This window comes from Erinaceus europaeus, chromosome 3 (assembly GCF_950295315.1).
Source record: "Erinaceus europaeus chromosome 3, mEriEur2.1, whole genome shotgun sequence".
Taxonomy (NCBI): Eukaryota; Metazoa; Chordata; class Mammalia; order Eulipotyphla; family Erinaceidae; genus Erinaceus; species Erinaceus europaeus.
Window position 1 is genome coordinate 75,121,550 of NC_080164.1, and position 18,136 is coordinate 75,139,685.

Sequence of the window (18,136 nt, forward strand, 5' to 3'; positions counted from 1 at the left end):
GGATTAGACCTACACCACATAGTGGAAAAGATGAGGTCACTCCAATATCATCATCAATGACTCTTCAGATGCTGTACAAAGAACAGCATGTTCTTTTCTTGTGGTCGCCTATAGCAACATTGACATCTCAGTGTTCTGGATGTTGGTTAGTCATAGATGGAAGAGCTGGGAGAGTCCTGTCTGTAAAAAAGCCAATATATTCTTCAGAAGGGGCTGTCTTGTGTTGTTTGGGGGAGTGGAAAGCATCTTAGTTCTTTAAAATCTAACTTGATTTCCTCTTTTATTTTATTTTATTTTTATTTATTTTATTTATTTATTCCCTTTTGTTGCCCTTGTTGTTTTTTTATTGTTGTAGTTATTGTTGTTGTCGTCGTTGTTGGATAGGACAGAGAGAAATGGAGAGAGGAGGGGAAGACAGAGAGGGGGAGAGAAAGATAGACACCTGCAGACCTGCTTCACCGCCTGTGAAGCGACTCCCCTGCAGGTGGGGAGCCGGGGTTCGAACCGGGATCCTTATGCCGGTCCTTGTGCTTTGCGCCACCTGCGCTTAACCCGCTGCGCTACAGCCCGACTCCCCTTGATTTCCTCTTATCGTTGACTTTATCAGCTAGCACACTGAGATCCACAAATATGACTCTAACAATATGACTGTTTAAACAGCAAGATTGCTTTATTTTCTTTGTTCGTTTTAACAAAAGAGATACAGAGAGGAAGATAGATACCAAAACACTACTCAGCTTTGGCTTATGGTGGTGCAGAGGATTGAACCTGCAACCTCAAAGTCTCAGGCATGAAAGCCTTTTTGCAGAACCATCATGCTCTCTCCCTAACCCTCTTTCCTTCTCTCTTTCTCACTTCCTTTCTCTTTCTTTCTTTCTATCTTTCTTTCTTTGCCTCTAGAGTATTACTGGGGTTTGGTACCTGCACTACAAATCCACTGCTCCCGGAGCCATTTTTTTCCTATGTTGTTGCTGCTGCTGCTATTGTTGGACAGGACAGAGAGAAATAGAGAGAGGAGGGGAAGATAGAGAGGGGGAGAGAAAGATAGACACCTGCAGACTTGCTTCATTGCTTGTGAAGCAACCCTGTTGGGGAGCCAGGAGCCTGAACTGGGATCCTTAACATCAGTCCTTGCTCTTTGCACTGCATGTGCTAAACCCGGTGCACTATTGCCTGACCCCTTTAAGTTATTTTCTAAGTTGATTCTTCAATAGATTATTTATTCACTCTTTCCTTTACTCCATTATCTATATATTTAGACAGCACAACAAAATCAAGCTCAGATTAATACTTCTGTCTGGCACCGTATCTTGGTTCCCAGGTATTCATGTCCTCTGTTTCTGGAAATTGCTGAATCTCAGGCAAAATTCCTCCAGATTTTTTTTCTGTAAAACTAACATAAATTACTTAACTTTTATGAAACATAACTAAAAAACACACATACAAAAAAAAATACTGTCCGAAGCCTACAGAAAAAAAGATCTCTGGTGTGCAGTCTCACTGACCCAGTAGTTTGCACACTCTTGCAGTCACCAGCAGCACAGCCAGAGGCTCTGGCATTCCTTCCAAGCTGGAAGAGAACACTGGGAGTGAGGGGATGGGATGGGGAGCAGAGCCATTGACTTGAACTCAGGGAGTAACCACTGTGAACCAGAATGCACCACCCTGTGCAGGTTCATCAACTACCGGACACCTCCCTGTGTATAAAAATCGTCTTGTTGGGAGTTGGGTGGTGGTGCAGCAGGTTAAGCACAGGTGGTGTAAAGCACAAGGACCGGCATAAGGATCCCGGGTTCGAGCCCCCTGGCTCCCCACCTGCAGGGCAGTCGCTTCACAGGCGGTGAAGCAGGTCTGCAGGTGTCTATCTTTCTCTCCCCCTCTCTGTCTTCCCCTCCTCTCTCCATTTCTCTCTGTCCTATCCAACAACGACGACATCAACAACCACAACAATGTTAAACAACAAGGGCAACAAAAGGGAAAATAAATAAATAAATATAAAGAATTGTCTTATGTCTAAGAAATAGACACTTTGATTCATAGGAGAGGGAGACACTGAGTGAAAAGCCAGAGGACCTGTGTCTGTGGAGGTGGAGGTGAACCCTGGAGCCTCAGGCCTGGCATCCACCCTACCATGTGAGCTATTTCCTGCAACCATTCTTTATCACCATTGTTGGATAGGTTGTTGGATAGGACAGAGAGAGAGAAGGGGAAGACAGAGATGGGGAAAGAAAGATAGACACCTGCAGACCTGCTTCACCACTTGTGAAGTGACTCCCCTGCAGGTGGGGAGCCGGGGGCTTGAACAGGGATCCTTAAGCCCATCTTGCGCTTTGTGCCAAATGTGCTTAGCCCACTGCGCTACCGCCTGACTCCCAACTGACCCATTCTTTGGTGGTCAGTCCTCATCACTTCCTCCATTGGTGAAGCTGAGGGTAGAGGGAGGGGAGGGGGGTCCCCAGGCTTACCTTTGAGTAGAGACATCCAACTCCAGGGATTCGATCGCAGGCCTCTAGCTTCATATCCATCGATGTAACCTCTGGACCACAGCCATCAGCCACGCCAGGAGGAGGTTTCTAGTAATCTTAGCTTCTATCCAGAATCAAGAAAACCTGCAAGGACCCACTTCCTGCTTCCAATCACACCTTTCAGGTGTTTTCCCTTCTCCAGCTCACTCTGGCCCTCTTTCTTCCCTTGCCAGGCCATATCTCCACAAAGACCAAACCATCCCTAGGTACCCCACTTTTGCAAGCTATCCCCAAGTAACCCATCATTTCTCCTCTTTTTCCTTATTAATGCTTTTGCTATTGGGGGGGGGGGTGAGGAACTCTGGTGATCAGAATTCTGTGAAATTGTACCCCTCTTGTCCTATGGTCTAGCTGATCATTTTTAAATCAATAAAAAATTTTTAAGGGAGTCCGGCGGTAGCACAGTGGGTTAAGCACACGTGGCGCAAAGCGCAAGGACCTGCGTAAGGATCGCGGTTCAAGCCCCTGGCTCCCCACCTGCAGGGGAGTCGCTTCACAGGTGGTGAAGCAGGTCTACAGGTGTCTGTCTTTCTTTCTCCCTCTCTGTATTCCCCTCCTCTCTCCATTTCTCTCTCTTCTATCCAACAATGATGACAACAATAACTACAACAATAAAACAACAAGGGCAACAAAAGGGAATAAATAAATAAAAATCTTTAAAAAATTTTTCAAAAAGAGCTAATAGGACAGCTAATATGGATTGCATCATATGCTCCCCACTAAATATGATGAAATCTTATTTTCTGATGTGACATCACAGCAAGATTCACCATCTGTAGATCTTCCTCACAGCCATCCATGATAATCTTGTGTGATGCTGAGGCTCAAACACAGACAAGACCAAAAACCACATGGTCATATCAATAGATGCAGAGAAAGCCTTTGACAAAATACAACATCCCTTTATGATCAAAACACTACAAAAAGGTAAGGCATTCAATTAATATTCAGTGTTTATAAATATAAATACATTATAAACTATAAATACGTCTGAATGGTGTGAGTGGAAACAGGAAGTGGGTCCTTGCAGGTTTTTTTGATTATGGATAGAAGCTAAGATTACTAGAAACCTTCCCCCAGCATGGCTGACGGCTGTGGTTGAGAGGTTAAGTCGCTGGATGTGAAGCTAGAGGCCTGTGATTGAGTCCCTGGAGTTGGATGCCTCTACTTTAAGGTAAGCCCGAATGTGAGAGGGAGAGGGGAAATTCAATTTATATTTAGTGTTTATAAATACCCTGTTGTTAAGAGTATTCTTACCACAGACTGAGTCACTAGTACCTAGGTTATCAAAGGGAAGTACATAACCAAAGCGCTCATCAAAGAAATGAATCAAAAAACATCTTAGTCTTTAAAGTTTAGCATGTCTAATTAGAATCTAATATTTTTAAATGTACTAAAAAAAGAGAGAAAGGAGGCCAAGCTCATCGAAATAATTATGTTGCAGGCATTAGCTGCATCCTACTTATAATTGACTCATTTTCTCCCCTTTAATTCTAGAAGAGGGAGCATGTCTATAACACTTAGATACTGGGCCCTGTACTAGCACTGGCTGCATCAAGATCCTGCCTACATCAATCATTAATTAACTGTTCACAAAAAATTCCAAACCAAATGCTGATATATTTGGAATGGCAGCGTAAGGGTCCAAACATTTGCTTACCTGTTCTAGTAGGGTGAAGGCCTTTAATTAAATAGGTTACTCTAAAATTTCTCTGAAATGTTTTCATCCCCAAGTAAGAATATACTTAAACATACATACATCCATACACACTTTTTTCTCCAGAGTCACTCATTTTAAATATTGCTAGAAAAAGTAATTATAAACATTGTGGGGTGTGGCTGAAGGAGCAGGTGGCACACAGGAAACAGTGTGTAGAGACTGGAAGAGAAGTCAAACTCTCCCTATTTGAGATCTGTGAGTGTGATGCCTCCAGTTCTGTTCTTTCTTCTCAAGATTGTTTTGGCAATTCTTTTCTGGTTCCAGACAAACATTTGTAGCATTTGTTCTATTCTCCTAAAAAATGTGTTTGTGATCTTTATGGGGATAGCATTACATTTGTATATGGCTCTGGGCAGTATATTCATTTTGATGATGTTAATTCTTCCAACCCACGAACATGGAATATCTTTCCACTTCTTTGTGTCTTTTTCTATTTCCATGAGGAGTGACTCATAATTTTCAGTATACAAGTCTTTCGATTCTTTGGTTAGGTTTTAGGTTTATTCCTAGATATTTTATTGTTTTTGTTGCTATAGTAACAGGAATTTATTTCTGGATTTCAACTTCTTCTAACTTAGCATTTGCATAGAAGAATGCCACTGACTTTTGAAGGCTAATTTTGTAGCCTGACACCTTACTGTATTGCCTGATGATATCCAGAAGCTTCTTGCTGGATTCCTTAGGTTTTTCTATGTATAATATCATGTCATCTGCAAATAGGGAGAGTTTGACTTCTTCTCTTCTAATCTGTATGCCTTTAATTCCTTGCTCCTGCCTGATTGCTATGGCAAGAACTTCCAACACTATGTTGAATAGTAATGGTGATAGTGGGCAGCCTTGTCTAGTACCTGATCTGAGGGGAAATGCTTCCAGTTTTTCACCATTGAGTATGATGTTGGCTGTAGGTTTGCTATATATAGACTCCACTATCTTCAGGAATTTTCCATCTATTCCATCTATTTTTTGTAGTGTTTTGATCATAAAGGGATGTTGTATTTTGTCAAAGGCTTTCTCTGCATCTATTGATATGACCATGTGGTTTTTGGTCTTGTCTTTGTTGATGTGGTGGATCACATTGATTGATTTACGTATATTAAACCAACCTTGCATGCTTGGGATAAACCCCACTTGGTCATGTTGAACAGTGTTTTTTTATATACTGCTATATTTGGTTGGCTAGAATTTTATTCAATATTTTACATAAATCACTTTTACATTTACATAAAGCACCACCCTCCCTCCAGGGCATTGGTGTTTCAGTGGTAGAATTCTCGCCTGCTCCGCCCCCTCTCCTTGTCATACCCTGATTTGCACCAGTCACTTTTCTCTCCACCCTCTCTACATCACATCCTGTTCACACCCTACTTGGAAAGTATATATATAAGGACAGGATTGTTCGTTAGTTCAGTTTTTAGTTTAGTTTGGTTTTAGTTCAGCTTGGCTTAGATTGTGCTGTGTTCTGCATGCATAAAGAGATACTGCCTGCAGCTCAACCATGAGTCCTGGGTTATCTGTCTCTCGTCAGTGAAGCTCAGCCCGACAGATTTATATATATTAAACCAATCTTGCATCCCTGGGATAAAACCCACTTGGTCATGATGAACAATCTATTTTATATACTGCTGTATCTGGTTGGCTAGAGTTTGCTCAATATTTTAGCATCTATGTTCATCAGAGATATTGGTCTGTAGTTTTCTTTTTTGGTTGTGTTCCTGTCTGCTTTTGGTATCAAAGTGATATTGGCTTCATAGAAGCTGGAAGGGAGTATTCCAGTGTCTTCAATCTTCTGCAAGACTTTTAAAAGTAGAGTAATTTGTTCTTCTTTGAAGGTTTTGTAGAATTCATTTGTAAAACCATCTGGTCCAGGACTTTTATTTTTGGAAAGATTTTTTTTTTAATTTTTTTTTTATTTAAGAAAGGATTAATTAACAAAACCATAGGGTAGGAGGGGTACAACTCCACACAATTCCCACCACCCAATCTCCATATCCCACCCCCTCCCCTGATAGCTTTCCCATTCTCTATCCCTCTGGGAGCATGGACCCAGGGTCATTGAGGGTTACAGAAGGTAGAAGGTCTGGCTTCTGTAATTGCTTCCCCACTGAACATGGGCATTGACTGGCCGGTCCATACTCCCAGTCTGCCTCTCTCTTTCCCTAGTAGGGTGTGTCTCTGGGGAAGCTGAGCTCCAGGACACATTGGTGGGGTCTTCAATCCAGGGAAGCCTGGCCAGCATCCTGATGGCATCTGGAACCTGGTGATTGAAAAGAGAGTTAACATACGAAGCCAAACAAATTGTTGAGCAATCATGGACCCAAAGCATGGAATAGTGGAGAGGAAGTGTTAGGGAGGTACTCACTGCAAACTCTAGTGTACTTCTGCTTTCAGGTATATATTTTGCAGTAGTTTATGGATACGTGTGAACATAAGCTCTCTCACAGAAACTGGTGTATATCTAGGTTTTGGGACTTTGTTAGAAAGTGAACCACCTGAGATGAAATTAGAGTGTACTATAAAAGGAAAGGTCTCACCTGAGTAATGAAGCTGAAGGGTTGTCATTCCACACGTGAAGTCTCTGGACACAGTCTGAGGTGAAGCATGTTGAGGTGGCAATCATTGCGTTGGTTAGGTTGTGATTGGCAGATGCAATATTATTTGCTATGGATTGGGAGAGGCATACGGGAAAGTGGGCCCTATCCAAGGGTTCCAGGACTGGGGGATGTAGGGGCTCTATAGTGGAGATGTGAGGTTCCTGCTGTCTTAGGGTTCAAAAAGACAATCGATAGTTAATGTTATCATCACATTATTTGGTAATTGGGTTAACTTTGAAAAGTCCTTTTGTTATGGTTGCTGTAGGGAAGATTTTTGATAACTGTTTCAATTTCATTAGCTGTGATGGGCCTGTTCATGTTATCTAGTTCCTCTTTACTTAATTTTGGAAGTTCATAGGTATCTAAGAAAACGTCCATTTCTTACAGGTTCTCTAGCTTGGTGGCATATAGTTGTTCATGGAAGCCTCGCATGATATGTTGAATTTCTGCGGTGTCTGTTGTGATATCTCCTCTTTCATTTACTATCCAATTTGTCTAGGTATTCTCCCTTTTTTGTTTTGTGAGTCTGGCTAAAGGTTTGTCGATTTTGTTCACTCTTTTGAAGAGCCAACATTTACTTTCGTTGATCTTTTGTATGGTTTTCTTATTTTCAGTGTTATTTATTTCTGCCCTAACTTTAGTGATTTCTGTCCTTCTGGTGGCTTTATGGTTTCTTTGTTCTTCTTCTTCTAGGTCTTTAAGATGTGCAATCAGGCTGTTTATTTGTGCCTTTTCTTGTTTCCTAATGTGTGCTTGTATGGCTATGAACTTCCCTCTCAGTACTGCCTTAGCTGTGTCCCAAATCTTTTGATAGCTTGTGTCTTCATTTTCATTGAACTCTCAAAACATTTTGATTTCTTCCTTAATTTTCTCTTTGACCCAGTAGTTGTTAAGTAGTGTACTGTTGAGATTCTACATTTTGGGACTATTGCTAATCTTTTGTTGACTGTTCAGTGTTAGTTTAATTCCACTGTGGTCTGAGAAGATGCTTGAGATGATTTCAGTGCTCTTGAATTTGCTGATGCTGTCTTTGTGACCTAACATATGGTCTATCCTTGAGAATGACCCATGTGGATTTGAGTAAAATGTGTATTCCAGTTTCTTGGGATGAATGACTCTGAAAATGTCCAATAGTTCTAGTTTATCTATCTCTTCATTTAGCCCCTTATGTCTTTATTGATTTTCTGCCTGGATGATCTGTCAAGTTGAGAGAGTGGGGTGTTGAAGTCCCCTACTATGACTGTGTTGCTGTTAATATATTGCTGTGGCTCTTTCAGTAGACGTTTGATGTATTTAGATGGCTTCTCATTGGGTGCATAGATGTTAATAATATTTAAGTCCTCTTGATTGACTGATCCTCTGAGCATTAAGTAGTATCCATTCCTATCTTTTTTAATCTTATCTATTTTAAAGTCTATCATGTCAGATATGAGAATAGCTGTTCCTGCCCTTTTTTGTGGGCCATTGGCTTGTATGATAGTTTTCCATCCTTTCACTTTGAGTCTGTGTTTGTCTTGTTGAGTTAGGTGGGTTTCCTCTAGACAGTATATTGTTGGGTTGTGTTTTCTGATCCATCTTCCTACTCTGTGCCTTTTAATAGGTGAATTCAGGCCATTGACATTTATTGCTATCAAGGACTGAGGGTATTTTAATGCCATTCTTATAGTTTTATAGTGTTCGGATATGGCATATTTATGGTAGTCTGACTGTTTATAGAAGACCTTTCAGAACTTCTTTCAGGGCAGGCTTGGTGGTAGTTGATTCTTTCAACTGTTGCTTGTCTGAGAAGATTTTTATGCCTCCATCTAGTCTGAATGACAGTCTAGCAGGATATAGTAGTCTTGGTTGAAAGCCTTTCTCATTGAGCACTCGATAGATACCTTGCCGTTCTCTTTGGGCCTGTAGTGTTTGTGTGGAGAAGTCTGCTGCTAATCTTGTGGGTTTTCCTCAGTAGGTGACTCTTTGTTTTTCTCTTGCAGCCTTCAGGATCCTTTCTTTATCATTATTCCTTTCCATTCTAAATAGGATGTGCCTTGTTGTCTTTAAATCTGGATTAATTCTGCTTGAAACCTTCTGGGCTTCTTGAACCTTTATGTCTTTTATGTTGTCTATATTAGGGAAATTCTTAGCTATTATGTCCTGAAGAATGCTTTCTTCCCCTACCTCTCTTTCTTCCTCTGGTAAGCCAATAATGTGTATATTATTTCTTTTGAAGTCATCCCATAGGTATCTGTTGTTGTTTTCAGTATCTCTTAATCTCTTTTTGAGATCTCTTCATTTTTAGTCATCTCTAATTCATCCTCGATCTTGCTAATTATGTCTTCAGCCTCATTTATTCTATTCTGCCCTCCTCAGCTTTCTGGAGTTCATCTATTTTTTTACCCTGTTCTGATACTGTTTTAGCTTGTTCAGCCAGTTGTGTTCTTAGCTCAGCTATTTCAGTTTTCAACTCTCTAATAACCTTGAGGTAATTAGTGTTTTCTTCCAGAGTCTCATGGGTTGTTTCTGCATTTCTGATGACAATTCTTTCAAACTCTTTACTCACTCTTGTGATTATTTCCTCAACTAGTGTTTGTATGTTGACCTCATTATTTTGTGCTTCAACCTTTGTGGGGCTTTTAGCTGGACTCTTGTCCTGGTTCATATCTCCAATATTTGTTCTTGTTGGTTTAACCATTTTATATAGTAAGTTATGAGGTCCCTCTCTCAGTACTTTTTCAAATTACTGATTACTCTTGCCTGGATTGACTTGTGTCTAAGTGAGGTAATTAAAGGGTTCACAGTTGTGGAAACTGACAGTTGTTTCAATAGTATTTTAATCCCTGAGTTGGAGTATAGTGCCTTAAAAGCCTCTTTTGTTCTTTTTCTTTCCTTTAGGCTATGGGATCCTGACAGCTTTTAAACTGTAAGTAGGCTTCTTAGCTTAATCACTGACTCCTGACCAAGAGATAAAGTAGGATGGGGCAGAGATAATCCAGCAGTTATGCAAAGAGACTCTCATAGCCCCACTGCTAGGCCACTGAGGTAGAGATCTCCTGAGTTTCCTTGTCAGTTCTCTGTGTTAGTTCTCTGTCCCCTGGTGTCAGCACAGGGCCTCCCCTCCGCTGCTCCAACTTCTGAGGGCAGCAGCAATGGAGACTCACAGTTGCATTTGGTGAGTCCCTAGGGAGTCCTCTCCTCCCTTCAGCTGTCCCTTTGTTTGTGAAACAGACTGGAGGTGGTGTCTCAACTGGCATGTTGCAGGGCTGTTAGCAGCCACTCAATCTCTCCCTAGGCTCCTCTCTGTCCATGAGCCACAGGTGTTTGCACTCACCGGTGATTTGCTGGGTTCCAGAAGTTGTTCCAGTCCTGTCTTGTTGCGGTCCAAGATTACACTCCGGAGCTTCCATCATTAAACTATTTCCCCAGCCACTCTCTGAGTCTTGAAAGAAAGCTTTTTAGAAATCCTGAAGTCATCTGGTTCAAAACATTATACAAAATCAAGCACATTTGTGCCAGTCACATGCCAAAATAACTGAACAGGAGATAGGACAGTTGATTCACTTTGAACCAAATGAAACTTGTGTCGCGGTGTTTGTTATTCTGCCCTCTTGTGGACAAGGAATAGACTGCATCTGACTAGAACCCCCACCTCTCCAGAGCCCTGCCCCAATAGCAGAAGACAAATAACCTGGGAGTATGAATTTACCTGCCAACACCCATGTCTAGCAAAGAAACAATTACAGAAGCTAGACCTCCCACATTCTGCAACCCATAATGATACTGGGTCCATGATTCCAGAGGGATAAAGGATAAGAAAGTTTCCAATGGAGGAGATGCAATACAGAACTCCAGTGGTGGGGAATTGTGTGGGATTGTACCCTCTTATCCTACGGTCTTAACATTATTAAATCAATAAAAAATGTATTTTATAGATAAAACTAAAAATATTCATGTAACTTCACTTAAAAGGAATAGGAAAGGGGGAATGGGTGGTGGTGCACCTGGCTGAGCACACGTTATACTGTGCAAGGACCCAGGTTCGAGGATCCAGTCCCCACCTCTAGGAGGAAACTTCGCAAGTGGCAAAGCAGTACTGCAGGTGTCTCTTTCTCTCTCCTTCTCTATCTCTCCCTTCCCTCTCAATTTCTGGCTGTCTCTATCCAGTAAATAAAGATAATAATTTAAAAAAATTAGAAAGAAATAGGGAAGGGCTAGCTGGTGGCTTATCTAGCAGCACATACACATTATCCTGTGTGAAGACCTTGGTTCAAGCTCCTGGTCCCCACCTGTTGTGAGGGGACCTTCAGGGCTGTGGAATGGTGCTACAAGTCTTTTCTCCTCCTCTGTGCTCCTTCCTTTTATTTCCTCACTGCTCAGGAGGCTGGGAAGTCCTAAATCAAAATGTGAGCCTTTATCTGATAATGCCTGCACCCTTGGAGCAAGATCAGGGCTTGCAGAATAAACTCCAGTGACATATAAAGACTCTATGTGGGGAGTCGGGCTGTAGCGCAGCGGGTTAAGCGCAGGTGGCGCAAAGCACAAGGACCGGCATAAAGATCCCGGTTCGAACCCCGGCTCCCCACCTGCAGGGGAGTCGCTTCACAGGCGGTGAAGCAGGTCTGCAGGTGTCTATCTTTCTCTCCTCCTCTCTGTCTTCCCCTCCTCTCTCCATTTCTCTCTGTCCTATCCAACAACGACAACAACAATAACTACAACAATAAAACAACAAGGGCAACAAAAGGGAATAAATAAATAAAATAAATATTTTTAAAAAATAATTAAAAAATAAAGACTCTGTGCATCTCTGTCCTTTTTTATATAAGATATGGAGAGACAGGGAGTCAGGCGGCAGCACAGTGGGCTAAGCACACATGGTGCAAAGCACAAGGACCGTAGTAAGGATCCCAGTTCCAGCCCCCAGCTCCCCACCTAAAGGGGAGTCACTTCACAGGCAGTGAAGCAGATCTGCAGGTGTCTGTCTTTCTCTCCCTCTCTCTGTCTTCCCCTCCTGTCTCCATTTCTCTCTGTCCTATCCAACAATGACGACATCAATAACAACAACAATAACTACAACAATAAAAAAACAAGGGCAACAAAAGGGAAAATCAGTAAATAAATATAAAAAAATATTTTTTAAAAAAAGAAAGAAATGGAGAGATGTTGGGAACACAGTGATTCATTATGCCTGTGAAAGCCAATAAACAAAGAGGAAGGTGGGGGTCACTTGAGCATAATTAGCAAGTGTCATTTTAATATTAGCATACAATGTAACAACTTGAAAACTGTAATAGCGCAAGATTTGGTTGCAGAAGCAGCTCTCTTTCTCTCTCTTTCCTTTCTTTTTTTTACTTTTTATTTTTTTGGAATCTGAGCTGTTGGGAAGCAGCTCTCTTTGGAAGGCATGGGCTTGGGCTGATTGCTAGAGAACAGACGATTAAAGACATGACAGAAGCTGACACACAGCGAGGTGGCTTAGGCCTTTTCCTCCTCCACTGATTCTCAGTTTTATTTATTGGCATTAAGACCTGAATGCCAAGCTCCTACTGCAGCTTTTAGGAACCTTTCAGACTTGTTTTCATCTATCCAAACCGCTGCCATTCCTTTATAAGGTAGAGCTGATTTCCACAAGCCGTGCCTGCTGACTTAGCTCAATTATCAAACACAGAGTGAGATAAGCACAGACAAGATTAAGTTTGATTTAATTGTAGTCACAAGTGGAAAACAGTACCAAGCTATTGCGCAGAGAAGTCACAACATGTCAAACTTGTTAAAAAGATACAGAAATTAAAACATCCATATATACACAAAATAAATGACACAGAGGGTGAAAATTACAATGATTGATTTTTACAGTGATAAAAAAAATTAACATCATTGTTTTCCAGCTTGTTTGGTTGACCAGGCACATTTACTCCTGAAATCATAACATTTCTAAATTTACATTGGACAAAGTTCTATTGGAAGTCAATCAGGTTTTTAAACTGAGATGTTAAGAGTAGACTATTAACTCTCCCAGGATTGCTGCAGATGAAGAAAAAAAAATTTACACTTGAACTTGGTGAGAGTTCTAAGTAGCTCTGTAGCTACCATAGCCGTGATAGAGGTGTAGAGCTTGGTCTCATAGCAGTATATCCTTGGAAAGGAGCTTTGAGATTTAACTTAATAAACTCCTATTGAGAACTTTCTATAGACCAGGCACTGTACTGGCTCTGAGGATTCTAGGGGCAATTAACTGTCCCAGTACCAAGTGCTAACGATCTAGAGTCATTTGTCATTAAAAAATAGGAAACAATAATGTAAAAGCACCTGCTTATGTCACCTTGAGTAAATGCAGCAACTCAAACAAAAGTGACTTACTGAAGATTCATATCCACAGCTGTTTTGAAGAAGGTAAAGATCAGATGCATGGTGGTTGTCAGGCACATGGTAGACATTTAATGAACACAATTGGCATTTTTAAAGTGGATGGGAGATAAGATGGGTCTTGGATTTGGTGAGGAAAGGATTTACTTTATTAATGGATTTTGATTTATCCAACTTGCTCCAGTCATTCCTTTAAAGGACTGATTTCTAACATGGCCAAGTTGTAATCTTGCAAATTTGGACATTCATTATGCCTACCGTGTGGTGTTCATGTGAACTGGGGGATTCTCAACTATGAGAATCAAGTCCCTTAAAACTTACAAGAAAGATCTATTCAAATACGTAATTGACTCTGGGCATCAAAACACCACTGCAACTACTTTAAAAGTTCATTTAAAAAATAAATTTAAAAGTTCATTTTGTTGATATAAACATATGGTTTGAAATTTCACTTTAACAGAAAATCCTTTATTTAAAGACACTTATTCACTCAAATGTGTTGGCTATTCCATTAATGGATTTTTGGGAACTGGCTTTTCAATCTGGGGAAACTCCAGGTATGTTTCTGTGTATGTGCAGATACTACAAAAGTTTCATATAACTCTTAGAAAACTCAGTGAGATGAAGAAAAAAGATTGGATCTTGTCAGCGTTTCATAATATGTGAAGCTGCTCAACAAATCTTCCAACTTGTGTCTATTGAAGTATGAATATTGTAATAGTTCTTTCAAGATCTAGATACATTAAAATCTAGCCTTTAAAACACTTGCTATTTGTTTTAAACAGACATCAACTATTGGCTTTTCATCTTAGCTATAGTTTTGGGGAGGCAAGCATCTTTTCATTTCTAATGAAGAGTTTTGTTTTGTTTTTTGATTTTTTTTTTTTTTTGGTTTTTTAAAATTTCTTTATTGGGGAATTAATGTTTTACATTTAACAGTAAATACAATAGTTTGTACATACATAACATTTCCCAGTTTCTAATGAAGAGTTTTAATTTCTACGTTGGACTGCATTTTTAAATAAGATGTAACATTTAACATTAGTTATTCTTACAATTACAAAAGGAAGAGAAGGGTTTTGCTCTGCCTTCATCAACAGATCTCCAGTTACCTATCAAGTGGAATGACTCCCTCTGCTTGCTAAGTGAGGGAACAGGTTCACAGAAGTTACAGGTTTGGTCTCAGGCTCACAATGAAAACTAAATACTGCACTGGACTGCGTATCCTCCTAGAGGGTGGTCTCACCATCAACTCCTTGTCCATATCTGTTCATGTCTGTGAAGTCGCGGTCTGACTCCATTTCTATCTTCACCTGTGGCACCATGAACATCGGGCTTTGCACGTAGTTGAAAGCAGGTGAAGGCGGACAAGAAAATTTGAAGTGCAAGGTGATGCTGGAGGAGAAAAAAAAAAAAAGAACAGATAATTATTTTTCATGCTAACTCTAAGAGCAGAATTCTAATGCAAATAGTTCTGTCTTTTGCTCAACAAATCTTAAAACATCATGGGAACTAGTACCCACCTGCTCAACATTCAGCTATAGTTAGTTACTAAGCTGGTCTTGCCTTGATTCACCCTATTCTTCACTGCCAAAGTGAACTTTCTGGATGATCAATCTGTGATTTCCCACTGTTTAAAGGATGAAGGATAGAAGCCCAACTCTTAAGTATGTCAAGATATGTTATTTCCAGTGTGTGTGTGTGTGTGTGTGTGTGTGTGTGTGTGTGTGTGTTGCTACTTCTCCCATTCCCTCTGTTCTAAATGCCTTTCCCCTCTTCTTCATACATCTAGCAGAGTCCTACTTACCTTTTCTGAACTCTCTGTATAAGATAAGCCCCTTACTCAGACTTTCATCACTTCTCGGACATGTGCCCCATTATTCTTGACACTTGGTACTCTATGTCTTCACTCATATTCCTGTTTGTCTATATCCTTGGGGAATTAGCACCATGCCTGGTAAATTTTTCATTGTGATTTCTCTCTCTTCCTAGCAATTTCCATTTCTTTTTTTAAAAAAATATTTATTTATTCCCTTTCATTGCCCTTGTTGTTTTTATTGTTGTAGTTATATTGTTGCTATTGATGTTGTCATTGTTGGATAGGACAGAGAGAACTGGAGAAAGGAGGGGAAGACAGAGAGGGAGAGAGAAAGATAGACACCTGCAGACCTGCTTCACCGCTTATGAAGCGACTCCCCTGCAGGTGGGGAGCTGGGGGCTCGAACAACAATTTCCATTTCTAACACTGAATACCTCTATATAGTGTCATCATGCTATTTTGTCTTTTCTGATAGATTTCTTACTTAGCACACAGTAGTGAGGTCTGTTTCTTGGGGTGGAACAGTAAAGGCCTTTTACTGAGATACTAGCTAGCCTGGAGAATCCTAATTCTCTAATTTTTCTGAGCATTGTTCAGTCTTTTATCTAACACCCAAGGAGCCTGCATCATGGCCATTACCTGCGATTGAGTTCTGAGTCACTGAAGGAAGAATCAGAGTGAGTAACTCCAACTGGAAGATCTTTTTCCTGGCAGAGAAATTAAAATGTCAGATGTGTGAACGATTTGAGACTATCCTCTTTTTCCAACATGTCTCTCACCCATTTCTTCTCCTTCCCATTCTTTAACCCATGGGCAATACTACAGAAGAGGAATACAGGGGTCACCCAGAGTTAGGCTCCTGGTTCCATTACTGCTTTAACCAGAGGGCTCTTAGCCCTCTGGTTAGATGGGTGTGAGGCATAGCAAGGACCAGGAAGAGTGAACAAGGATCACAGATGTAAACAAGTGGGAAGAAACAAAGAATGAAAAACTTAAAAAGAGGTTGTAGTACCTATGACAAAGAATAGGATGGGGAGTCTGTTAGCCCTGGCTGGGGCTAGCAGGCTCTCCAACCTGAATCTTTGAGGAAAGTGGCAATCTCCCATCAGGGTAACTAGGTTCAAGGCTGGAATTTCACATACTACTCACAGGACAGGCTTCATTGTCCTGCTGACAAAACTTTCTGCCAATAAGGAGGAAGTAAGGACAGCCACAGACACCCCCCCCCCATATTTATAAGCAACATCTGACATGCCCCTCACCCCTGAAGCTTCCTTAAGGGGTTTCTGATTCATACAACTTCATAGTCCAACCACTGGGACCTTTACTTCCCACTAATATATAGTTCAAACATGCTACCTGTTTTTCTAAAAAGGGACAACTTGGTTTGAGCTCTCAATCATTTTAACAGTTACTGGAAGGCACAGGGAGCTCACCAGGTCATGTTGGGACAAGCATGCTCTGAAACAGTGTGAGAGTGCCAGGTGGAGGCACTGGGGAAAAGGACAGAATGAAGGGGCATGGCCTAAACTAAGAAGGAGATTGGGGTGTCAACAGGGGTTGACTGTAGGTCCCATCTGGTTGAAGTTGCAGCTCCCATGGCCTACTTCTCTGTGAATTCTGCCTATGACAGGAATCCTTGGGCAACAAAGATATTAGATCCTCCTGACATAAAGATGAAAGTGCCTCAGTAGAGAGGATATAGATTAGTAGGTAGTAAGTAGAAAGGGAGAGAGACCATCTGTTTTACTTACTGGCAATGCAGTGGATACCATTTTGGGGATCTGATTGGATACTTTCCATGGGAATCTTTATAACTGAGGGAGGAGGGAACTGGGGCTGGAGAGAAACAGTAGGAAAAGCTGATAAACACCACCAACATAACAGCTTCGACTTTCTTGCCAAGATGGAAACTACATGCAATCACAGTCTATAAACCACCATTCTCTTCACATCCAGACTGAAATTTTGGAGCACAGCAAACCCTGGGGCTTGCTGAGGGGGCAGTGACAGTACAGCATCCTAGACAGGGAAGCACTTCTAGGTCTGCTACTCAGAGTAGCTTTACCTGCCATAGTAACCAGTCACCTGGACAGGAACCTCACATGGTAGCTGTGTAAATATGTGTGTAAAAATGAATCTGTATAAACTGAGTGCCATTTTTTTTTCCATGAACTGTATCATATAATCCAGAGGTGATTTCCCCTAAAGCCTAAAATAGTTCCTGAAAGGTGGTAGTCAAACTCTTTTGAATCAATAAAAAAAAATAGATGAGTTAGTTGTCTTTTAAAGGGCATTGGATTATCAGTTTATTTGTTCTCAGAACCTACAAATCAACTAGATCACCTATTAAAAAAATATGTGGGGGACCAGGCGGTTAAGTGCACACATTACAGTGCACAAGGACCCAGGTTTAAGGCCCTGGTCCCCACCTTCATGAGTGGTGATGCAAGGCTCCAGGTCTCTCTCTCTCTCTCTCTCTCTTTCTCCCCCTTTCTCCCTCCCTCCCCCTCTCAATTTCTTTCTCTATCCAATAATAAATGTATGTGAATGGATTGTGAGCCTCTTTTCTCCATGGAAAAGAACAGTAACTGGAAATAGGGGCATTTTGTTTTGTCACTATCATCAGAAGATGATTTAAGTGGTCTGGGAGGTGGTACAGTGGGTAAGCACTGAGCTCCCAGGCATGAGGTCCCAAGTTTCATCCCTCGCAGCACATGTACCAGAGTTATGTCTAGTTCCTTTCTCCTCCTGACTCTCTCATTCAATAAAGTCTTTTTTTTGTTTTATAAAGAAGGTATTTTAACCACCAACAATAAGACTTTCCTTCTAGATAATTTTCATCTGCTAAAGGCAAGATCACTAGGTGAACAGTTCAAGGTGGATGCAGGGATGTGGGATCAGGTCAAATTGGGAACCAGGAATGGAGATTAGGAGCAGACACAGGTAGTTTGGTAAATTAAAAACAATCAGGGCGCTGGGCAGTGGTGTACTCGGTTAAGCACACATGGTACCAAGTGCAAGGACACATACAAGGATCTGGAATCAAGCACCCAGCTCCCCACCTGCATGTAGGATGCTTCATAAGTGGTGAAGCAGGTTTGCAGGTGTCTAGCTTTCTCTCCCCTTCTCTATC

At 41.1% G+C, this 18,136-nt stretch overlaps 1 protein-coding gene across 1 annotated transcript in view; it reads right to left on the reverse strand.

Annotated features, from left to right (window-relative positions):
- Window positions 1-12,500: 12,500 nt before the first annotated feature.
- Window positions 12,501-18,136, reverse strand: part of SLC4A5 (solute carrier family 4 member 5) — a 110,187-nt gene continuing 104,551 nt past the window's right edge. The window contains exons 25-27 of the mRNA XM_060187548.1: window positions 16,755-16,839; window positions 15,640-15,707; window positions 12,501-14,576 (exon numbers count right to left, since the gene is read on the reverse strand). Of these exons, the coding sequence (XP_060043531.1) occupies window positions 15,673-15,707; window positions 16,755-16,839 (120 nt within the window). The 3' untranslated portion in view covers window positions 12,501-14,576; window positions 15,640-15,672. The remainder of the gene's footprint in view (window positions 14,577-15,639; window positions 15,708-16,754; window positions 16,840-18,136) is intronic.